Source organism: Kogia breviceps, chromosome 9, assembly GCF_026419965.1.
Source record: "Kogia breviceps isolate mKogBre1 chromosome 9, mKogBre1 haplotype 1, whole genome shotgun sequence".
Lineage (NCBI taxonomy): Eukaryota > Metazoa > Chordata > Mammalia > Artiodactyla > Physeteridae > Kogia > Kogia breviceps.
The window spans coordinates 103,649,461-103,674,773 of NC_081318.1; the positions used below are offsets into that span (position 1 = coordinate 103,649,461).

General features: G+C 39.2%; 1 protein-coding gene across 9 annotated transcripts in view; it reads left to right on the plus strand.

Annotated features, from left to right (window-relative positions):
* Positions 1 to 25,313, plus strand: part of HECW1 (HECT, C2 and WW domain containing E3 ubiquitin protein ligase 1) — a 463,589-nt gene that overhangs the window by 381,375 nt on the left and 56,901 nt on the right. For all 9 annotated transcript variants that reach the window (XM_067042890.1, XM_067042895.1, XM_067042893.1 and 6 more), the window contains 3 exons: positions 11,512 to 11,646; positions 19,499 to 19,604; positions 20,527 to 20,623. In XM_067042890.1, the coding sequence (XP_066898991.1) occupies positions 11,512 to 11,646; positions 19,499 to 19,604; positions 20,527 to 20,623 (338 nt within the window). The remainder of the gene's footprint in view (positions 1 to 11,511; positions 11,647 to 19,498; positions 19,605 to 20,526; positions 20,624 to 25,313) is intronic.

Genomic DNA, 25,313 nt, shown 5'->3' on the forward strand with positions numbered 1-25,313 from the left:
TTTGAATGAACTGTCATCCCCACAAGGAGGACAGAATGGCATCTGACTCATCTGTTGTCTTGGAAATCTGAAGAAGGTGGAGACAGCCTCTGCCCAGCATTGGTGGAGATTGCATGTGAGCCTCAAGTTGGCTCCAGGGCTGTGCTGAGGAGGATGGCTACCATCCAAGAGGTGGTGCGGCTTCAGGTGGTGAGACAGGTGAGAGCCCGTCTGTGGCAGGCATGAGACGGAGGCGGCCTCTACTAAGGACTGAACACATAACGACAAAATAAGAAGGGACCTCTGAAGACCTACTACTACATGAAGGAAACAAAATCTTTATCGTGAGAAAAAGCATATAATTTTCTTCAGAAAATAGAAATGAATATTTTAAAGATAAACTGCTTATCATATACAGAATGGCACAAGACCATATGACTTCTGTTGAGCAAAAAGAAGCCACACACAGAAAACAATCCTAGAGGAAGCTGACATAAGAAAACAGAACCAGCATGGGATCTAGCAATCCCACTCTGGGTATTGATCCAAACGAACTGAAATCAAAATCTCAAAGAGATATCCATACTCCTATGTACTTTGCAGCATTAATCAAATAGCCAAGATACGGAAACAACCTAAATGTCTGTTGATGGATGAATGGATAAAGAAAACGTGGTGTATACATACAGTGGGGTATTATTTAGCCTTAAAAAAGAAGGGGATTCTGACACATGTTCCAACATGGATGAACATGGAAGACATTATGTTAAATGAAATTAGGTAGTCACAGGAGGACAAAGACTGCACCATTCCATTTATACGAGAGATCGTTTCAAGCTCATAGAAACAGAGTAGAATGGTGGTTGCCAAGGGATGGGAGCAGGAGGAAGTGGGGAGTTTCTGTTCTATGGGTAGAGAGTTTTTGTTACACAAGATGAATAAGTTCTAGAGATCAGCTATACAATATGGCACCTGTAATTAACAGTACTGTACTATACACTTTAAAATTTGTTACAGGGACTTCCCTAGTGGCACAGTGGTTAAGAATCCACCTGCCAACTCAGGGGACACGGGTTCTAGCCCTGGTCCGGGAAGATCCCACATGCCACAGAGCAACTAAGCCCGTGAGCCACAACTGCTGAGCCTGAGCTCTAGAACCCATGAGCCACAACTTCTGGGCCTGCGTGCCACAACTACTGAAGCCCATACAACTAGAGCCTATGCACCACAACAAGAGAAGCCACCACAATGAGAAGCCTGCGCGCCGCAACGAAGAGTAGCCCCCACTTGCCACAACTAAAGAAAGCTCACGTGCAGCAGTGAAGGCCCAACGCAGCCAAAAATAAATAAGTAAATTTTTAAAAATTTTTGGAAGAAACTAAAACTCATGTTAGGTGTTCTTACTACAATTAAAAACAAGAAAAGAGGGGCTTCCCTGGTGGCACAGTGGTTGAGAGTCCGCCTGCTGATGCTGGGGACACGGGTTTGTGCCCCGGTCCGGGAAGATCCCACATGCCGCCGAGTGGCTGGGCCCGTGAGCCATGGCCGCTGAGCCTGCGCGTCCGGAGCCTGTGCTCTGCAACGGGAGAGGCCACAACAGTGAGAGGCCCGCGTACCGCAAAAAAAAAAAAAAAAAAAAAAAAAAAAGAAATAAACAAGAAAAGAAAAGGACGTGGGCTAAATAAATGTTTTAAGATTGCAAGGAACAACAAACTGTAATAGCATAGGGATAAAACAGCAGAACTGACACTGTAAAATCAAATCATTAATATAGAATATGAACATGGAAACAGCCCCCAAAGCACAGGGAAGGCACCAGATTGCAAACAGTGAAGCATAAAGTGAAAAAAAAATGTAAAAACCAAATATATATATATATATATATATCTCATCTTCTCAGCAAGAACCAGTTTAATATTGACCAATTTAATATTACAAGATCCCTTACCCATGTGCTCTGCTATATAAGTTACATATTTACTTGATTTACTGTTTTGTCTGTTTCTCCTGGCAGAATTTTAAGCTCCTTGAGAGCAGGGATCTTTGTGTTACTCATTGATGAAACCTCTAAGGGCCTAGAATAGTGCCTGGCACATAGATGGCCCTCAATAAATCTCTGTTGGATGAATGACTTATAGATGTTCTTCAAGAAGAAATCAGAATACAGTAGCAATAAGTAAATATTAAATATATTAAATTGTTAAATATTGAAAATACAACTTTGATCTACAACAAACTGTTCAGGTGGGCAGATTAATTGGACTCACTGAGTTACAGTAAAATTAATTAAAATAAATGCTATATCTACACATACTCTGGAACGTCTTTAGAGATTTTAAAAATCTTATCAATATACAGCCATGATAATGTGAAAGTTATTTACAAAAGAATGAAAATAAAACAAGCTTCAAATTTCCCATCCATAAAACTAAACTATAGAAACCCAGAGAGCAATGACTACAGGTTATTGATGAGAAAGGTAGTAGCCCAATAATCCTATTTCCAGAAAACTTGTTAGCATTGAAGTGTGAAGACAGTAGGGAAAAAAACCTCATGTACAACATTTCAGAGCTCACCCTACTCTTTTGCCTGCCCTAAGAAAACACCAAAAACCATTCTCCAGGTGACTCACAAGTAAAGCAGAGGAAATCAATAATGGGAAAATCATAGCATTAAAAACTATGGTGGTGGGTATTTAAAATCAAATCCACAAATAAAAGTGTAAATAATTGCTTTAAGATTTTAATGCTTTAAAATATATTGGAAAAGGCTCAGTAAAATATGGGAAAATATAATAAAAATGGAATACGTGTATAAGAACAATCTGGACCAATATCCACAGACAAGAATTAAAAAGATAAGGAACCAGGAAGTGGGTTGGTGAACAGGGCAAGGAAAGTTGTGCTAAGTTCCTAGTTGGGTGTAAGGTGGGTCAAAGAGGATAATTTGAAAAACAACGGCTAAATATAGTTATTTGACAAACGTAAAAGGCAATCATTGTGCCACTTAAAGTAAGAGTTTTCTCTTTTGAATTCCTACAAAAGATAAAATCAAACAAAATACAGCTGATGTAACAAAACACACAAAAAAATCCACAGGGAAGCAAAGAAAATTAAATTAATAAAATAAAATAACAACAGTAAAGCCAGGCATAACAGTCGTGGCAGCAGGTGGAAATATCTCCTTACCAAAAGGAGATACTTTCAGATTTGATAGCAAACAAACCCAACTTAAAAAGAAACATACCTAAGAAATGATTCAGAAAGTTTAATAGTAAAAGAATAAATATTTAATATAGTGTGAAAACAATAACAGAAAAATCAGTGACAGTGTATTAATATCATACAAAGGAGAGTTGAAATTCAAATCATTAGAATGGAGTCAGAAAAAAATTTTATATTAATCAGTGGTGCAATTAAAATAAAGATACAATAATCATATACACCTTGTGAACCAAAGAACAACATACATATTATATAAAGAAAAATTTATTTTTCTTTTATTTAAATTTAATGCAGTCTCTTTCAAAAACCTATGACCTTAATTGCATACAATTTTTATCTGTCAAGTGTATCTCAATAAAGGTGGAAAAATAGAGCTTACATGAATGGGTAAACAAAATGTGTTATATGTATACAATGGAACATTTTTCATCCTTAAAAAAGGAATGAAAATCTGACATGCTACAACATGAATTAACCTTGAAAACATTATGCTAAGTTAAATAAGTCAGACACAAAAGGACGAATATTATATCCCATATGAGATATCTAAAACAGTATTCATAGAAACAGAAAGTAGAATAGAGGTTACCAGGAAGTGAGGGCAGGAGAGAATGAGGAGTTATTTTTTAATGGGCCCATAGTTGCAGTTTTGAAAAGTGAAAACATTTAGAAGATGAATAGTGGTGATGGCTGCACAACAAAGAGAATGTACTTAATGCCACTAAATTGTACACTTAAAAATAATTAAAATGATGAATTTTACCACAATTTTTAGTAATAATCTTTTATTTTTTTAATTGAAGTATAATTGACTTGCAATATAATATTAGTTTCAGTTGTACAACATAGTGATTCAATATTTTTATAGCTTGTACTCCATCTACAGTTATTATAAAATAATGGCTATATTTCCCTGTGATGTACAATATATGCTTGTTGATTAGTCATTTTATACGTAGTAGATTGTATCTCTTAATTCCCTGCCCTATCTTGCCCCCCCCTTCCTTCTCCCCACTGGTAACCGCTAGTTCGTTTTCTGTATCTGAGAGTCTGTTTCTCCTTTGTTATATTCATTAATTAGTTTTATTTTTTAGTTTCCGCATATACGTGATAACATACAGTATTTGTCTTTCTCCATCTGACTTACTTCACTAAACATAATACCCTATATGTCCATCCATGTTGTTACAAATGTCAGAATTTCATTCTTTTTTATGGCTGATTAGTATTTCACTGTGTGCATGTGTGTGTGTGTATATATACATATGTATATGTATACACACACACACATACATACATACATACATACACCTCATCGACTTTATCCATTCATCTGTTGATGGACACTTAGATTGCTTCCATATCTTGGCTATTGTAAATAATACTTCTATGAACACTGGGGTGCATGTATCTTTTGAATTAATGTTTTCATTTTCTTTAGATATGTACCCAGGAGTGGAATTGGTGGCTCATTTGATAGTTCTATTTTTAATTTTTTGAGGAACCTCCATTCTGTTTTCACAGTGGCTGCACCAATTTACATTCCCATCAAGAATGTACTAGGGTTTTCTTTTCTCCACATCCTCACCATCATTTGTTGTTTGTAGACTTTTTGAAAATAGCCCTTCTGACAGGGTGAGGTGACATATCTCATTGTGGTTTTGATTTGCATTTTTCTGGTGATTAGCAATGTTGAGCATCTTTTCATGTGCCTGTTGACCAACTGTATATCTTCTTTGGAAAAATGTCTACTCAGGTCTTCTGCCCAGTTTTTAATCTTTTTTTAAAAATATTGAGTTGTATGAACTGTTTATATATTTTGGATATTAACCTTTATCAGTCATATCATTTGCATATATTTTCTCCCATTCAGTAGGTTGTCTTTCTGTCAATGGTTCCCTTTGTTGTGCAAAAGCTTTTAAGTTTAATTAGGTCCCATTTGTTTATTTTTGCTTTTCTTTCTTTTGCCTTGGGAGACAGACCCCAAAAAATATTTCTCCAATTTATGTCAAAGAGTGTTCTGCCTAGGTTCTCTTCTAGGAGTTTTTTGGTTTTAGGTCTTACATTTAGATCTTTAATCCATTTTGATTTGATTTCTGTATATGGTGTTAGTGAATGTTCTAATTTCATCTTTTTACATGTAGTTGTCCAGTTTTCCCAGCACCTCTTATTGAAGAGACTGTTTTTCCTCCATTGTATATTCTTGCCTCCTTTGTCATAGATTAATTGACCATAAGTGCATGGGCTTAATTCTGCACTCTCTATTTCTGTTCCATTGATCTGTTTTCATGCCAGTACCATGCTGTTTTGATTACTGTAGCTTTGTAGTATTGTCTGAAGTCAGGGAGCATGAAAACTTTGTTCTTTTTTCCTCAAGATTGCTTTTGCAATTTTGGGTCTTTTGTGGTTCCATATAAATTTTAGGATTATTTATTCTAGTTCTGTGGAAAATGTCATAGGTATTTCGAAACAGGTTGCAGTAAATCTGTAGATTGCTTTGAGTAGTATGGAAATTTTAATAATTCTTCCAATCTATGAACACAGGATATCTTTCCATTTCTTTGTATCTGTATCATCTTCAGTTTCCTTCATCAGTGTTTTATAGTTTTCAGAGTATAGGTCTTTCACTTCCTTGGTTAAGTTTATTCCTAGGTATTTTATTCCAAAAAATTGAAGAGGCAGGAACATTCACAAAATCATTCTTGGAGGCCACTGTTACCCTGATACTGAAACCAGACAAAGACACTATGAAAAAAGAAAATTACAGGCCAATATCTCTGATGAATATAGATTAAAAATGCTGAGCAAAATACTAACAAATCAAATTCAATAATACCTTAAAAGAATCATATACCGTGATCAAGTGCGATTTATTCCAGGAATGCAAGGATGGCTGAACATCCACAAATCAATGGGATATACTACATTAATAAAAGGAAGGATAAAAATCACATGATCATCTCAATAGATGCAGAAAATGCATTTGACAAAATTCAGCATCCATTTATGATTAAAAACTCTCAACAAAGTTAGTATAGAGGGAACATATCCCAACATAATGATGGCCATTTATGACAAACATCCACATCATACTGTCACCCACAGCCAACATCATACTCAATGGTAAAAAGCTGAAAGCTTTTCCTCTAAAACCAGGAACAACACAAGGATGCCCACTCTTGCCACCTGTATTTAACATAGTGTTGTAAGTTCTAGCCACAGCAATTAGACAAGAAAAAGAAATTTAAAATATCAAAAATTGGAAGGAAAAAAAGTAAAACAGTCACTATTTACAGATGGCATAATAGTATATGTAGAAAACCCTAAAGTCTACCAAAAAACTATTAGAACTAATAGAGTTCATTAAATTTGCAGAATACAAGATTAATATATAGAAATATGTTGCTTTTTTATACACTAATAGTGAACTATCAGAAAGAGAAAGAAAAAAATAATCCCATTTAAAATCTTACCAAAAAGAATAAAATACCAAGGAATAAATACAATTTTTAAAAATGAGCTTATAACATCTTTTCAAGATCCTATGGACATTTTTCTAAGTGATAACATTATATAACACAAAGAAAAAGAAAAAGCAGAAAATACTCAAGTTGCATTCCATGGCCACAAGCAATAAAGCCAAATTTTAAATAACAAATTTAAAAACAACCATCAGAAACAAAAACTGGGCCAGTTGGAAATTCAGAACAATACTCTATGTGACTTTTGAGATTTAAACAAAATTAAGACTTAGAAATCTTTAAGAAATTATTGAAAATGCAAGAGAGTAGTACTTAATAAAGCATGAGATAAGAAAGCATGTACTCAAAGGATTAGCAGCACTGGTTTTTATTATCAAAGAAGAAAAATAAATATAAAATATAAGCTTCCAAATCAGTGATTTAGAGAAGATAAAAAAGCAACAGTAATTAAAGCAGAAATGTTTTTTAATGTTTATTTGAAAAAAATAAAAGGCAGAAGTGTATGAATTAGAAAACAATGTAAGAAATGTAAGCATTGTTGTAGAAGAGAAATAAATAGTAAATAAAATCAACAAAATGAGATGTAGCAGGTGCAGGGAAATTTTTAAAAGGAAAAAAGAAAATACCTTTCTTTATTTAACAAATGGTTAAATAAATGTTTGATATCACAGAAAATCTAGAAGAAATGCATAATTTACATATTATATATATATACATATACATTTGACTTGGTAAATATAAAAAATTGAATAGACTTATAGAATAATTTGGAAAATGTATCAGTGAATGCATTTCCCACTCCCAGATATCTTCATGCTCTACTCCAGAACATGGGAAAAAATGGAAACTGCATAGTTTATTTTATGAAGCCATTATACTTTGCTTATGAAACTAGGCAGAAAGCAAAAACTGTTGCCACAAATTTAGTACATCATACCATAGAAAAGTAATCAGCAATGAAAATATAAAGAATGAACTGCTGATACATGTTAACAACTTGGATGAATCTCACGGAAATTATATTGAGTGAAAAAAGTCAATCTCAAAAGGTTACATACTGTATGATTCCATTTTTATAGCATTCTTTTTTTTAACATCTTTATTGGAGTATAATTGCTTTACAATGTTGTGTTAGTTTCTGCTTTACAACAAAGTGAATCAGTTATACATATACATATGTTCCCATATCTCTTCCCTCTTGCGTCTCCCTCCCTCCTACCCTCCCACCTTCCCTATCCCACCCTCGCATCCTCCCTATCCCACTCCTTATAGCATTCTTGAGGTGACAAAAATACAGAAATGGAGAACAGTTATTGGCTAGGGGTCAAGGATGGAATGGGGTAGAGGAATAAGGAAGGGAGGTAAGTCTAATTGGAAAGGGCCCCATGAAGGGTCCTTTTGGTGATTGAACTGTTCAGTATCTTGACTGTGGTGGTGGATACATGAACATGATTAAATTGTATAAAACTAAACGTACACAAATGAGTACAAGTAAAACTAGGGAAATCTGAATTTTTTAAAAAACTATACACAAAATTCACTTGCGTTCCAAAAAGCTCATATTTTAAAATGAAGTTGTTGAAATCAAAGTTCTCATGTCATGCATTCATGAATTGTGCTCACAAATTGTTGAGTTATGTATTATACATAATACAGTGCTATAGCATGAGCGGTTTAGAGGTAAGTAAAACACTGTCCTAGCAGATAGACGTTTATACTCTATTTGGTGAAGGCTATAATTAGCATAACAAAAAATAAAAATAAATAAATGCTTTTTGAAACAAAAATTTAAAACAAATTTAAAAAATTAAAATGAAGTTGAATTTGACAGTATATTAAAAGAATGACCCACCACAATTAAATAGGTTTTCTCCCAAAGATATAAGGGTCATTTACTACTACTAAATCTATTATCTCTAGTATTTTAACCAATAGTTTATAGGAGGAATTTCAGTTGATCATTTTAAGAAATACTAGAAAAGTACTTGATAAAAATGAAATACACATTTATGTTTTAAAAATAGGGGCTTCCCTGATGGCGCAGTGGTTAAGAGTCCGCCTGCCGATGCAGGGGACACGGGTTCGTGCCCCGGTCCGGGAAGATCCCGCATGCCGCAGAGCGGCTGGGCCCGTGAGCCATGGCCACTGAGCCTGCGCGTCCAGAGCCTGTGCTCCGCAAAGGGAGAGGCCACAACAGTGAGAGGCCCATGTACCGCAAAAAATAAAAAATAAAAAAATAAAACATAGTCTTAGGAAAGTAAATGTGTTTTCATGACAAAATAAAGGCTCCCTTAACTTAATGAACCACATCCTGTTTTATAATTGAACCCTAGTAAGTTTTCCTATCAAAATAACAGAACAAGAAGATTGCAGTGGCCGTATCTTATTTAACATTGTTTTGGAAGTTCTTGCATGTATTACAAAAAAAAAAAGGAGGTAAAAGATAAAAGAGCCCTTGTAAAAAAGGAGACAAAATTATCATTATTTGCCCGTTAAAACTACTTTGGAAATTAATAAAATTAATATCAATTCATCTGGAAAAGTGAAATAAACAGGCAAGAATACCTAAGAAAATTTTGGAAAAGATAAATAATGAGAGGAAACTTGCCCTACAGACATTAATAATTGGAACAGTGAAACTCCCACAGACCATTGGAACAGATAAAATATTCCTGAAACACACCATGGTATTTGTAAGAATTTATATTTAATGAAGCAATAGGGAGTGGGTGATTTAGAAAAATAAGCCCTTGGAGAAAAAAATCCAATTACAACTTCACATCATACCAAAATAAGTTTCCAGAAACAATTAACCCACCTAAAATAAAGCTAGAAAAATATAATTAAGCATTTAACTGACCTCTAGCTAGAGAGAAATAATTGAGAGATTTGTATACATAAGAACCTAAAAAATTCTGTGTATTAGAAAACAAAGGCAATGAAAATCAAAAGCAGCTTGAAGGCACATGAGTAAGCACGTTTAAATTAAAGAAAATCTTAACATCCTAACAACAAAAAAGGGAAAAGGCAAAGTAGACAACACTCCAGTGAAGAAATTGACCAATAAACTTAGGAGAAAATGTTTGGCTTCCCTTATAATTCATCATTATTTACCATTCAGCATTTCTAAGAGTTCTTTCCAATACTCAGCACTGGCAAAGTCCGTGAAAAGGGTTCATGGCCTTTTGGTAAGATGACAAATCTGTATGGCTCTTGTGAAGGTAGTTTGTTAATATGGATCAATAAACATAAATGTTATCCTAACTTTTAACCCAGTAATTCACCCAATTTTAGGAATTTATACTAAAAAATTACCACATTTATATAAGGAACCCATTTAACTTTAATTTATAAACTTTAACATATTGTTAAATAACGTCTTCTTTTACTATACACTAATTTAGCTTATACTTGCGTGTTTAAAATCTCATATAAACATGTTGATAAATGTTGGGTTTTTTCCCACTCACATTGCATTCTTATTCTGATTCTTTTTTTTTTTTTATATGACTGGCATCATTTTTTGAGCACCTAACACAGTGTTTCAGGGGACATCATTTCAGTCCTCTCTACATTGTTGAACATACAGCTCTTTTTTGGCTCTATGTGGGAAGCTGCTCTGGGAAATTTTATTACCAGGCACAGATACTAATTCCCATGATTAGTATCTGTGAGTATTTTTGATCTCTAATGAAACCCACTTCCTGTATGACATTTTATAGAGCTTTTTAAAAGACTCGTTTACAATGAGTCTCGTTTACAGTACTTTAAATCATAAGCTCATATTCCCCAAGAATAATTTCTAAATCTGTATACTATTTCTTGGCCTACTTCTGTCAGGTGACACCTGACCATGTCTAAAACAAGCACTGGTTGAGGTCATTTAAGGCAAAGATATCGTTACCAAATATTACACTTTGTTCAGAAGAGAGTATTTGAAAGATTATTTTCTAGTACAAAAGGTTTTGTAAAAGAAAAAAAACAAGTATTTTCTCTTTTGTGAAAGGTAACTAATTTTAGTTTTAAAGAATGACTTCTGTCATATATTGGAACTTATACACTAATCAGACATGCCACAAAGATTTATACACAAGAGTGTTTATTGAAGCATTATTATAAAACAGTAAAAAGTCAAGTGTCCAATGATAGAGGGTACTGAAATTAATTATTATGCATTCATCAGACTGAACACCATATAATCAGTAAAATTCTGTGTTAAAAGAATACTTAATAACATAGGAAAATGCTCATAAAATAATAAGTGAAAAAAATCTTCCAACAAAATTGTAGATGCTGATGTGGGAAGGTATGTATATATTTGTATGTTTACATAGGAAGAGGAAAAAAATGGAAAACATTCACCAAAAATATTTCAGTAATTACCTTTAGATTGTAATATTTGGGATGGTTTCAGTTACCTTCTTCCCACGTTTTTATCCTCTTCAAGTTTTTTTCTCCGTGAGACTATGCTAATCCTATAATCAAAAAAAAAAGAGCATTTATTTTAAAAATAAACAAAATGCTCTACAGATGATTAATTACTAGAATGATTTTTATCCATGGAAGGCTCTGTTTCTCTTATTTTCCATGATAGGTAAGGTGTTATGCTCACTGTTCCGTGACGCCACCGTGTAATGATCAGCGACTGGCGTTGCTCCTTTGAACTGCTGAGCAAGCAGAAGCCGAGGCACCTTCCATCCCATTTTGAGTAGATGAGAAGGAGGGACCCACGTAAACATGGTGGCTCAGCCCTGGCGCGCTCCCAGGTATCACTGGCTTCACTTGGCTGGTTCTCATGCATGTGCTATTTCCCGGTCTGCCCACAGTCTTTCTTCGTGGACCACAACAGTCGAGCCACCACTTTCATTGACCCCCGAATCCCTCTTCAGAACGGTCGTCTTCCCAACCACCTGACACATCGACAGCACCTCCAGAGACTCCGAAGTTACAGCGCTGGAGAGGTAACCCCCTGTCCCCCTGCCCCACCGTTCACAGGACCATAGACTCTGCCTCTCCTGGTGGAGCCAGGAGCTGGGCTTGTTTGTTCCTCCAGGAGCTGAGCCATATCCGTATGTTCTTTAGAAGAGTGGATGATGACGGGGTACCCACTTCACGCCCTAGACCCATCTTCAGATTGCCTTCCTTCTGCCTTCCCTTCTGTCCTACACAATCACACTACTGAAAAGTCGATCTAGTTTAAAGGAGACTGAAAATGCAGTGTCAAGCCATCCCTACACTTATGACTGGAGAGGTGCTTCCTCAGGCCCACTGGTCACATGTAAATTCTTAAAAGACCGTGGAAGTGCTAGGCAGCATATGACTGCATTTAAACTTCTACCTCTCCCTGGCTCCTGGAACAGACTTCATTAATGCATTCATGGACTGAAAATTGGGGGAATCAACTGGGTCACAAGAATACTCTGTTCCCACTCTACTGTCTGTTCTTCCCTGATTTATATTTTCCTTCACTCGACATGATTACCTTCTGCTGGGCCGTGAAAGCCTGCCCCCTTTCTTTTAACTTTTTATTTTATATGGAGTATAGTTGATTAACAATATTGTGTTCATTTCAGTTGTACCTATACATGTATCTGTTCTTTCTCAAATTCTTTTCCTATAGCACAGGGAACGCTGCTCCATATTACGTAACAAACTAAAAGGTTGCCCCCTTTCTTGAACATCAGGTTCCTTGCCTTTCTGAATTCCTGTTTCTATATCCCATACCCTTTCCTGTTCTCCTTTCTCAAACCAAAACTCAAAACATAGCTCTCTTCTATTGCTAATCAGCTCTTGATATCAATATGAGCAAATCCCTGTATGTCCTCACTGACATTTCCCGAGTAGCTACACCCTCTTTTCATACCAACCACCGGGATCTCAGGAGATGTGGGCTCTGGAAACCATTTCCCATGAAGCCGCTTGTAGAGTTAGATTACCATGAGGTTAAAAAATGAAGAAAGTGGTGTAGGAAGCAAAGAAATATATCTATACGGTATGCCAGGGAGAGCCACAGTGGACGTCTCTGGAGAAACAGAAAATAACCATCTACCTGACAGCCTCCAGAGAACAAACATGAGTCTCAAGGGAAGAGCTTGTTGTTTGAATGAAAGCTTAGTGTACAAAAAGAAAATCTTTACTGGTTTTCCGGGGGACTCGTCTGTATACACTGAGAAACGTAACTGTCTCCAACCAAGGGTCCTCGTGGTTTAAGGCCGGTGTGATAAATTGAATTTTTCTTTCATGGAGTCATCTTAAATATCATTGTTTTAGGATGCTCCTGAAAGCATGTTAACTCTTTCTGCATATACGTGAAATGTGTACGTGACCATGCAGAGAGGGAGTATTATACCTCCCCAAGGGTTTTGTGGGTTTCAGGACCCTTCAGATACCAGGCACTCAGCAGCAGACGCGTTCACAGGCTACAGGAAGCCAGGCCGCCACTTCTCAGCTCAACACGTATAGTCCCCCACCCTTTTATAACACTTCAGAAATTTCAAGATGTATTGTCTTGATACGGTAACGGATAAATTCAGAATTCTGCATCAAGTTTAATGTATTTAAAATGTCCAAGCTCTTTAATATTATTAAGGTAATTTCAGTGTTAACATAGAGTAACTGCGTAAGATAAAAGAAGCTCAGTACCGCAGACAGATTCACCACGGTTAATTTTTTTTTTAAAGTCACTCACTCAGCGAAACCCCTAAACATACAGATCTGTTACACATATACGAAATTAACCTGAAAATGTAAATATCAGAGCCTTCGTGTTGAAAGAACGAGATGAAGATCTTAAGCACCACTTGCATTACCTGTTCCAGAACATTTATTTGATGTGATTGACTAGCCCAAACACAGTCACATTGAATATCAATATTAATAACAAAGTGCCATCTGCATCAAGCCAAGAAAGACTAACATAATGTGACAGAAGGGGGTCAGTGTGCATCAGTCATCTGGACGCTTCCTGATTCACTCAGTCTCCAGCTGACTGTCCATCAGGTTTTTAAACCCACCCCTCTCATCTCTCTGCTGGTAGCTTTTCACTGACACAAGGGAAAACCAAGAAAAGCAACCAAGAGAAGCTGGGAGACAGAGGATATCTGACCCAGAGGCAGCGCACCAGAGAAAACAGAGACCCAGCCTCTGTGAAAACAGATACCTAGTTCCTCCTACTGTGAGAACGCACAGCCTAGGGACTGAGGAGTCAGGAGGACCTGGGTATAAAAATAGAGAGAGGGGTGTGGCGGAAATGTTACTTGTGTTTGCTGTGCCACAAACATTGATTAAGTGCATGGCCTGCTATGAGCACTGTGAAATGCAGAGACGTATGACATACGACCCCTGTCCTGGAGAAATTTGTATCCTATTTTTGAAGCCAGGCCAAAAGCACACACAGAGTTAAGTAACAGGAGAAATTAGAATACGATTGAGTGCCAAGAGAGATGTTAGGACACATGCCACAGAAGTTCAAAAGAGGCCAAGGAAAGGTATCTTTTAAAAGAAGGTACTTGACCTAGACCTAGAAAAATCGGTGAAACCTAGCTAAGTACAAAGGCAGAGGAAGGACAGCCCCACAGACAGCACAGCACAAGCATCAGTGCCGAGGTGGGACTGAGAAAAGTCTGCAGAAAGACAAGGAATAAATAGTTCACTGTGACCGGAATAGTAAGTTTCCACTTGGTTTTTGTCTTGGATTTTGGAAAGCTTTGAATGCCACACGGCAGAGCTGGGACTTTTTTATGAGTCCGTTGAATGAATTTGAGAAGAAGAATACGATGATTTATATGTAAAAATGGGCTTTTAGAGATCAGTTCACCCATTGCTGCTCCAAAGGAGAAGGCTATTGGCAATTTGCGATGATAGTTCTCGGATGCCGTGGAAGCCTCCCTTGCCATTTCAGGATCTTTTCTCCTGGTCCCATCCATTAAATTTCAGGAATGTCCCTGCCTCACCAGTTACTATGACAACAAAAACAAAAACAAAACAAAATAGCCCTGAGCATCTCCAGACACCCCAGATGGTAATTCAATTCCAGCTAAGAATCGTATTTCACAGTCAAGTACACTGAAATATCAAGAACTCAAGTCACCCAGGGAGTTCAGGACCAAAGTCCAGATTTCCCAACTCCCAGTCCAGTGTAAACTCATATTTTTAGAGAAGACAGGGACGGCCAAGAAGAGGCAGAATTGTGGCACAGAGAGATTGGAGAGAGGAAGGCCGTGAGAGGCCACTGCCCCAGACCAGGTAGAAGGTGATGAGACCCTAAGTTGGGGTGACAAAGAGACAGCAAAACCTCCGGGAAGTCGAGGGGTGTGGGGGAGGGGTACCTGGGACTTGGCTTAGCAGATGGGAGTCCCAGCGGTGGCTTCTCCGCAGAGGTGCTGTGTGTCATTGCACCTTCCTTCCCTTTCCGGGGCCTCAGTTTCCCCGTGTGCGTTTGGAGACAAGGGGACTGGATGGCCACTAGAGTCCCTTCCAGCTCTGTGGTTCTTAGAGTCTGTGAGGCTTGACTCGTAGGTGTGCCTTTAGGTAAGTTGATGATGAGTATGGAAACAGCAGGAGAGCCGATTCGAAATGACAGCTGAGCAGATGGAAATATGTGACTCGGGAATATCAGTGAACTATTTCCATAATCTGGAATTTTTCTGTGTCACCTCTCATGGGCAATGGGGAATTCACTATAGATGTTTCTTAGACCTCATCGGTAGTTTTTCTCTTGATTCCATGTAACCTGTACTTGATTACAGGTTTGTTTGGAAGTTTGTAAAATTCAGACACCTGTGGAAATACACTTTTGAATTATAAACGGTGTATAATGAGTGTAGAAAATACAAGCACAGATGGAAAAGAAGTTAAAAGTCAGGTACAGTCCCCCGTCTGGAGACAATTCCTGGTGAACATAGAAGTAAAAAAATGAATCATACTGGCTATGGTTCTGTATCTTCCTTTACCATTATAGTACATTGTAGATAGTTTCTGTGCCATTAAAATTCTGCTACACTTTATCATATGGATCTGCCATAATTTAACTCAAGGCTTTCTCTGGACATTATGTTTATCACCCACTTTTTGCTATTATAAATACGTTGAAAAACTCAAACATAGATTTCTCATTTCTTTCCAAACTTTGTTAATGATCCATTTTTAGAGTACAAAAGGAATCTAGAGATGAACATAAATTCGTCACTTGGGCTTTTCCTCTGAACTTGCTATTTTTTATTATCAGGTCTCCAGTGTTTTCAAGAGAGCATTAGCTGATTATTAACCCAAATTCAGTCTATTTTTTTAACATCTTTATTGGAGTATAATTGCTTTACTATGGTGTGTTAGTTTCTGCTTTATAACAAAGTGAATCTGTTATACATATACGTATGTTCCCAGATCTCTTCCCTCTTGCATCTCTCTCCCTCCCACCCTCCCTATCCCACCCCTCTTGGTGGTCACAAAGCACCGAGCTGATCTCCCTGTGCTATGCGGCTGCTTCCCACTAGCTAGCTATTTTACGTTTGGTAGTGTATATATGTCCATGCCACTCTCTCACTTTGTCCCAGCTTACCCTTCCCCCTCCCCGTATCCTCAAATCCATTCTCTAGTAGGTCTGTGTTTTATTCCCATCCTACCCCTAGTCTCTTCATGACATTTTTTTTCTTAGATTCCATATATATGTGTTAGCATATGGTATTTGTTTTTCTCTTTGTGACTTACTTCACTCTATATGACAGACTCCAGGTCCATCCACCTCACTACAAATAATTCAATTTCGTTTCTTTTTGTGGCTGAGTAATATTCCATTGTATATATGTGCCACATCTTCTTTATCTATTCATCTGTTGATGGACACTTAGGTTGCTTCCATGTCCTGGCTATTGTACATAGAGCTGCAGTGAACATTTTGGTACGTGACTCTTTTTGAATTATGGTTTTTCTCAGGATATATGCCCAAACCTACAATTTTCAATCACAGATTTTTTAAAAACTACCAATCTGCATTTCCAAATTGCAACACAGAAGAGAAGCTTGTTTACCAGTCACTGAAAACTATCTTCTGAGCATATCTATTTTGTGTTGTCTGGAGAGCTAAATGTTTGAAGTTTACACATTTGCAATTATGATTAAAGCTATCTCAACATCAAAAGGGAAAGAAATCTTAAAAGTAGTCACATGGGGCTCTCTTCTCTCTGTCTCTCTCTCACCCTCTCACCCACACACACAGAAAACCTCAGTAAGACAAAGAGTGTCAAACTCTAGGGAATTCAGTGAGTCATATCATCTTGGTTTTAAATAGAAACTCCATTCTTCTTGGTATTTTCAGTAGTTAGGAAAGCAAATGTTAGCCTCATGTTTGCAGTGAGATCCAAACAGTCTCTCAGTTGATGTCAGACATCCCTCAAGATGGAGCATTTAGTACCACTTCCGGACCACAAAGATCCTAGTACATACCAAGTTCTACCCAATCTTAGAATATTAGAGCCTTCTTTAGCCCTACCTGAATTGTCTCCATCCCTGTAAATTCCTGGCCCCTGGTTGGAGAAGCACGTTTCTATTCAGCCCTCCCATTCTCAGGTTCTCTCCCCTGTAAGCCATCCAGTACCACTTTACAATCACCTCCTCTTTTCTTGGCCGATGTTTCCATGGCTCGGGGACCCCACAAACCCCACCTGTACCCTGTGTTGTTTCCTCCAGCTCACTCGTGGCCTATCCCTCAGCAGGTGACTACCTGCCTTCAAAGTAGCTGACCTTCCTCTGTTTCTGAAGTCTTTCAGTCTGGCTTAGTTTTGCCAGTAAGTAGGTGACCTCAGAAGTAGGCACCAGTTTTCCCTAAGGCATATCTGCAACACCTGAATTCCCTGTGACCCCCCAGGAAGAGAAGTGAGCCTCTTCCTGTTTCAAAGCCTTATTCATTTCCAGGCAACTACTGACAATTAGCCACTTTTGCTCGGGGTGTGGCTGCAGGCATCACCCAGGTTCAGTGCACAGCCAAGCCTTCTTGAGTTCCGCTCTCAAATCTATCTGCTTTTCCAACTTCTCTCTGTAATTCATCACTTGGATACTCTTCAACTGAGTGGTTTTTGAGATTCCTGTCTTTACAGCATCAAAAAATATTTTAAACACACATTAAGGCGGATTGACACAATTCCCTTGAAGGAAAAGAGATACTTCAGTCCCGGAAAGCCTTTATGTATTTATTAATTCATGGAGAAAAAAGAAATATGAGACTCACTACTGCATGTAAGCCATCAGCAAACCTTTCTTTCATCACTTTGCGTTATAACCATATAACCAGAAAGTGCTGTTACAGAAGTACTGGCATCTAAATCTCGGTGGCTGGCTACACCCGCTGAACAGAACTGGGTGCTAATGGCATCAAAGGGAGAAGTCACCCAGAGTGGCACAAAATCTATTCCCTCGTCCCTCAAGTGAGCCATGGGCAAAGAGAAGAATCTGGAGAGGAAACGGATGGATCTGTGTCCCTACTAATTCCAGAAGAGCAGTTCAAAGACTGCCACATACAGATAGGGAACTGGTAGCACATCTCATACGAAGGGTGTTATTCTTGTCTGTGTGAGACATGAAAGTAGGACCTAAAGGAAAACCAGCAATTACCATTTCTGTAATTAGGAAACCCTAAGTAATCTGTCCTACTTTGTCATCTGCAATATCACATGTGGCCTAGTCTTAAGTGACCACTTTGAGACTGACCTGGACCTTTCTGGGGTTTGGAGCATAGGAGCTCATCACCTCTCCTGAATTCTGTGTGAGTGAATTCTGGTCGCCGAACTTTCTTTCATTTTTCTGTCTGGATGTTTGAGCCCTTTATGAGTATCTTACAATGTCATCTTCAAAATTCTGAAATATTTTAAAGCCTGTTTTGGCTACTTCGCCAAATTTCATAGAAGGAGTCATAATCTACACCAAACCCCGTATATCTGGTGAATGTACTCCAACGTGGAAAATCTCCAGTGTGGTGCCTTGGTTTAAATAGCTTACCCTGCAAGGGTCCTTTAAGGAGCAAAATATATATGGAATCATGGTAGAAACTCATTGTCATGCTCTAGAACCTAGGGAATTTATATACATTTTAAATCAAGCTAAATTAAAGTTAATCATCACAAATATCAGTTTTAAGCTAAGCAAATGCCATATTCCATGAAGTTATGTCAAAATGTCCAACCCAAACCAAGATGTTGGATGCAGGCTAGTAGTATGGGGAAGTAAAAAAATTCTTTGCACTCAGTCATCAATAAGTATCCTGGTTCTATCTCTTACAGTTGAAAGCTTTGGAAAGACTTAATTTTCTCTGATCCTCAGATTCCCCATTTGTAAACGGGAGTGAATAATGCTTATCTGGCTGAATTTTGTGAGGATATGAGATACTATGTGAAGAGTAGCCAGCACAGTGAATGGAAGAAAAGCCACTAAACAAAGAAATGCCATTTGAGTGTAATAAACACCATTTAAGGAAACGAGCCCATTCCACATTCAGTTTATGAAGTTCAGTGCTGCCTCTTAGAGATGAAGGTCATAAACCTACCTTACCAATAATATTCATGTAGAGTTTATTTACATCTCTTTAACATATTTCTGATGAGAAATATTTCTTAGTCTTCAGTGTATTAATGTATTCATGACCATTCTACTGAGTCATTTTTTTAAACTTGCTTATTTTCCATCACTTTGAGGATTATAACTTCATTGCTTCTTTAATTTAGGTGATGTCAGGGCCTTTTTACCCCTCGTTTTGAAAAATTAGTTTCCAAAGATCATCCGAAATGGGTGAGATTTCTAACGCTGACAATTTTATTTTGCGATTAGGCCTCAGAAGTCTCTAGAAACAGAGGAGCCTCTTTACTGGCCAGGCCAGGACACAGTCTAGTAGCTGCTATTCGAAGCCAACATCAACATGAGTCACTGCCACTGGGTATGTATCACGCTTTGTGAACCCCTGGATAGCCTTGTGTGTCTTATCGTGACTCCTTTAATATTCAGGATTCTGCGTTTTCTTTTTCCTCTCTTATGGTATAGTCCACTCCCCTACCCTTTGTTCCCATCCCCTGCTTGCCCCTTTTCCCTCTCCCTTTCTCCTCACTTTGTCCTTCTCTCTTCCCTTCCCTCTCTTCCCTCCCCTCTCTTCCAGACCATCATTCCCCCCGACTTGTTTATTCCATTCAGTGATTTGTTAGCTGGGTCCCAGGAGAGCATAGTTTAAATGAGGTGACGGATTTTGTTGCTTTTAGATGCACTTTTTAATTTAGACCTCTCTTCCCATGCATGTATGGGGATAAACTGGCACAGTCTCCATTCCTAACCTCAGCTACCTCTTTCCAAAACACATGCCACTTGTATCAGGGGAAATGAGGTGAGAGAGTCTAAATGGATTTGGATGTTTTCATTATCACTATTGGGAAATCAACGGATGGCCAAAGTCATAAGTGCAAGTGCTCAGAAAAGGATTTCTTTGAACTCATAAAGAATCTTTTGCCATAATAACTACGGCAAAATGACAAGAGAAGTCAGAAAGAACAGAGTAGTACTCCCCTCATGGAAGATCTATTTTATTCTCCATCTGTTCACAAGGGGATGAGTTAACACCCAGTTAAGTTCCTAGAATATTAAAGATAATTAACTTAGATCTGGTTCACTTTGGGTTTGATCTTTTCAAAATAATCATACCATTATGTCACAGAAAAAACCCTCAAGAGCTTACATTTTTTGATGAGTTTGCTCCCTGCCTTTTCAACTCCTCCATTAAATCCTGGTATCTAGCTGCCATTTTCCAATCATGAGCAAAATTATCTCTGGGCTGAAGACTCAACCACAACTTGTGCTTTTGTCTGTTTCAGCATATAATGACAAGATTGTGGCATTTCTTCGCCAGCCAAACATTTTTGAAATGCTGCAAGAGCGTCAGCCAAGTTTGGCGAGAAACCACACACTCAGGTAGGGGCCTGTCTACCACCCTCTACCTACAGGTCTCTCCTGCTGGTTTTCCAGGTGGGGCAGCCTCTGTGGAGAGAGGGCAGACACTTAAGATGTGTTTTATTCATGCATTTAAATTATAACCTGAATATTTAAAATGAAGGATCCAGGGGTTTCTAATGTTCTCTGAAGTGTTGCAATCAGAGATACTTATCATGCCAGGTTACCTATTATCCTTATGATGCTAAAATGATTTCCGTTGATTTGGAGAGAAGCACGGAAAGGGAGCAAAATAGTTTTCATCAAAAAATTATTTATGTAAAGCAGCATATAAATTATTTTTGTTTTGAGAATATAATTGTCTGACGGCACCCCAGATATTAGATGACTATATTCAAAACTAAACCAGCAGACAAAAAGTATCATATATGTTCTAACGCCTGAAATCCTAATGTCCGTTACGGTCATTTCTGAATGAGTGTCTCTGAAACTCTGAATCACTTTATTTGGAAGGGAAAGCCACCCAAAGTGATGAAAAGAGAAAATATCCTCTGAACTTAAATCCCACTTTCTCACCCAGATATTCAAGCATATCTCTCCTTCAGTTTACTACCCAGCATTTCCAAAGCTGGAGATGCACAATGGTTACGTGTATCCACTCAGAGTTTGAATACTTGCTCCAGCACTTAGGGACCAGTGATGGAGGCATGTCATTTAATCCTCTACCCTCAGCCTCCTCACCATGGCAACAGGGTCACAATGTGGGCACCATTAAGACGCTTCACTGGGTTTGTGTATAAAGGACCAGGCAAGGTGGGCAGGGATGCAGCCAGGGACCGCCCCTAACTCCCCACCTGCCACCTGGTGGTCTTTTGAATCTGGCTGACAACTATAATCCTCTGCTTTGACCTCCTCAGTGAGTCACCAACACCTAAAAATAACCTCTTTGCTAGTCATATCTTTATTAATCCTGCCAGGATGGATCACTCACTGTTCCTTTCCCCTCTGTCACCACCCCCATTGACACTTCTTTTCCGTGTGGTTTTACTCTGCGCAAATTAGAACCTCCATCCTCCCAAATGCTCATCATCTCAACTCCACCCCCCTTTCTTCAGCTTCACATCTAAACATGTATCTCCACACTTTCTTCCAGCCCTTCTTTTCTCTTCTCCCCGCCATGGCCTAGGGTTGCCTCCTCATCATCTCTCTCCCGGACTTTGCAGGGATCTCTTAAGGAGATACTCCCTACCACTCTACTATAAACAGCACTACCTCCTTATAAGCCGTGTCACCCACACCCTTGAAAAAAAGCTTCCCGTGGAGTATCCTCAGGGCTGGCCGCCACAGTGGCTCTCAGACTCTCTTTCAGGGGACCTCAGTGCAGCTAAGGACCCTCTCTGGAATTTAGTCCTTGAGGAAGCACACCACACAATAGCAGGAGGAGGGCAGAGATGGGTATGGGATACTAACCTCATTGTGAGTAAGGGGGCCGGCTGGCATCCTGTTCCAGACCGGGCCGCTGGCCCTCACCCTCGCAGGGCCTCTGGTCAGCCCCTCTCTTCTAATCCCTGATCTGTCCACCCTAGCCAGGCCACTGAGCGGTTTAGGCCAGATCTGTGACTCAGGGACTCTTGCCTACCTCATGAGGTTTTGAGGCCGTATGAACGAAGCTGTTTGTGTAGATCTTCTGCAGGTTTTCCTGCCTAACCATTAGGATAAGCCCTTAGTTTCCTGGAAGGGGAGGGAGGTGCAATCTGAGCATAGTTTGAGAACTTGTGAAAAATGCACCGACTAATAAAATTGGCTTATTTACATGGCGTTTTTGGGGCAGGGGGGAAATTCTTTGTTCAGGTCCTTATGAAACTACGAGCTCCCTCTCCAAAAAGGAACTGGCTTTGATGGAACCTTTCTTACATCAGAGCTCATGCTGAGGAAAGAAGGAAACCCTCTCATAAGAGTGGAATTCATTGCAATTGAAGAACTAGATGAACTATATTGAGACACTTCTACAGCTTTTCTCTCCACGATTTCAAAATTCATTAACAAATACTTTCCATTTCGTTACTCCATACCAACAAAACAATGCCCCCAAACGAAAACTTCCCATGGCTCCTGTTATGTATGTAATAAAGTCAAGATTTCGAAGCACAGTCTTAGTCTTCGCCTAAGACTGGCTCTAATATAACTCTCCACCGTCCTGTGCTCGTATTTACTTCCTTCTCGTGTCTTCCACCTCCATCAAACAGCCTGTGCCCTCTCCTACCCACACCCTTCCTGGAATGGCTTCTCCCTTAAAGGCATTTCAACCCATTTTAAAGGCTCAAGTCAAACGCGAAGTCTTGGTGATCTAGGCAGACTTTAGTAGTTCTTTTGCTTTGATTTAATAGCATTTGGTTTTGTACCTCTAAGATATTTTTCCATTATCCCTTGTATTCTACCATGTACTAATGTCTTGCTACAACATTGGAAGTGTCTTACGGCAGGGTCTATATCTTCTTGGTCTTTGAACCACTCTTGCCTCAGAGCCTGCTTCCTCTACTTTGAAGATAGGAAACACTGATTACTTTTTGAGTGACCAAAGGACTTTAGCTTGACTGATTATCACTTCCACGTGTGTTCAGCTCTGCCCACGTTTTATTACTGTGCCACGGAAGGCAGGGCCATCCTCGGTCCTTTCGTGGGCTGCTCTCCGGCTCACGGTACGTAATAATTTAAGGGAATTTCCAAGGGATTTTCAGAGGCGTTGTACTACCTGAAAACTTTCTGACACATCACTGCTCTTGAACATTTTTATGTTACAGATTCTACCACTAAATAAGGAATTCACTGCTTACTTTTGGGAGAAATGTGAGCTCCCAAAAGGCACTAGAGTCTTCTTTTTTTTTTTTTTTCTTTTTCAGTACGCAGGCCTCTCACTGTTGTGGCCTCTCCCGTTGTGGAGCACAGGCTCCGGACGCGCAGGCTCAGCGGCCATGGCTCACGGGCCCAGCCGCTCCGCGGCATGTGGGATCCTCCCGGACCAGGGCACGAACCCGCGTCCCCTGCATCGGCAGGCGTGCTGTCAACCACTGCGCCACCAGGGAAGCCCGCACTAGAGTCTTCTTTAAATCATTTTTAGAGTAGTAAAAATAATCCCCTGTGTAAAAGAGTGGAGTATATTTCTGAAGAGAAGTAAACAATTTCAGCACTGTTGTGTAGTATCACATTATAACAAAATCTAAGAAACCTCTGAGGGGTTTTTTGCAGTGTGGAATTGTACAATTATGATTTTCCAGATGTGGGTGACTTGGAATTAGGGAATATTGGAACTGGAAAAAAATTGGAAATTAATGTAGAACCTAATAACCTTTTTAAGGTTAAGGACTCCTTTGAGAGTCTGATGAAAGCTCTTATAGACTCTCCTCCATATATAAACATAAATCTTTGCATATAATTTCAAACAGTTAATGGATCCTAAAGGACCTGTAGACCCCCAGGTTGAAAACCCAAAGAGCTCATCAAAAACAGAAAGCCCACAGTGACATCAGAAACTGACTAAGAGGTCATGGAATCAAAAAGGCAGAACAAGAGCAAGAGTTTGCTCTTCAGGGTGTCAGGCTTTAAGAATCCAAAAAACAGGGCACTGGGCCTATGACTGTGCCTCTGCCTGCACCTAGATGTGGTGTGAGGGTGACTCGGTTTGACTTTAAAGATCCATTAGTAGAAAGGAAAACCTCCTCTCCCCATGACCCTGCCCAGAGGAAAAACTTACTGCTTCCTCTGCGGTTCCCACATGCGGACCGTGACCTCATGGTCATTGCTATTCTCCAGGAGCCATGGATCCACTGTCTTGGGTTTGCAAAGCCAGTCGTTGGGTTAGAGGGTGGAGGATGAGTTCTCAGAAAACTGTGTTCAGCAGAAGTAGTGAAGCATAAGGAAACCACATGAGGAGAGGGAAGGCGGAGGCATAAAACCCAGGGGTTAATGACATCTGTTAAGTTTAAGGGTCATGGTAGCAGTCCTCATTCATTCTTTCTTTCCTTCAACTAGTACTTTTATTGAGCAGCTATTCTGAATCAGGATTGTGCGAGGGCTGTGTACCCAGTATCTAAGCCAAACAGACATCAGTCCTACTCTCCTGGGACTTACTATCGAGGAAGACCGATGATAGACAAGTGTGACTTTTTTTAAAGCCAAATATATAGCTATAGATTGTGTTATGGGCTATGAAGGACATGATCAGAATTGAGTGATAGTGATGGAAGGATGGCCAGGATTTCCTTGTGGATATTGAGTTTTAAGGTCTTTGAGGCCACAGATGAAGACGTCAGGATGTCAAGGAGGCAGGTGGCTCTACTGACCTGAGCTCTGAGGGGAGCTTTACACTGGAGTTCTCCTGATGGGATGCATGTAGGAGAGGCGGTTGGCATTGTCACCCTCAGAGATCTCCCCCAGGTCTCAGTGCCTTTGGTCTGGACCCAGGGACATTTGGAGGCCCCTCAGAACACTAGGTGTGCGTGAGATTTTCGCATACATGACAGAGGGTGTAATGTCCCGTGAAGAGCAACCAAAACTCTCAGAAAACTCTGCTTGGCTTTCTGATATGTGTATGTGGTCTGAGTAGGTAGGGTGATGGTAGAACCACTACAGAGGGTGCCACTTCCCGTGGCCAGGAAGGGTGCTCTCCTGCCCTCATGGACTTGACTCTTTTTGGACTTTGTTTCCCCAGGAA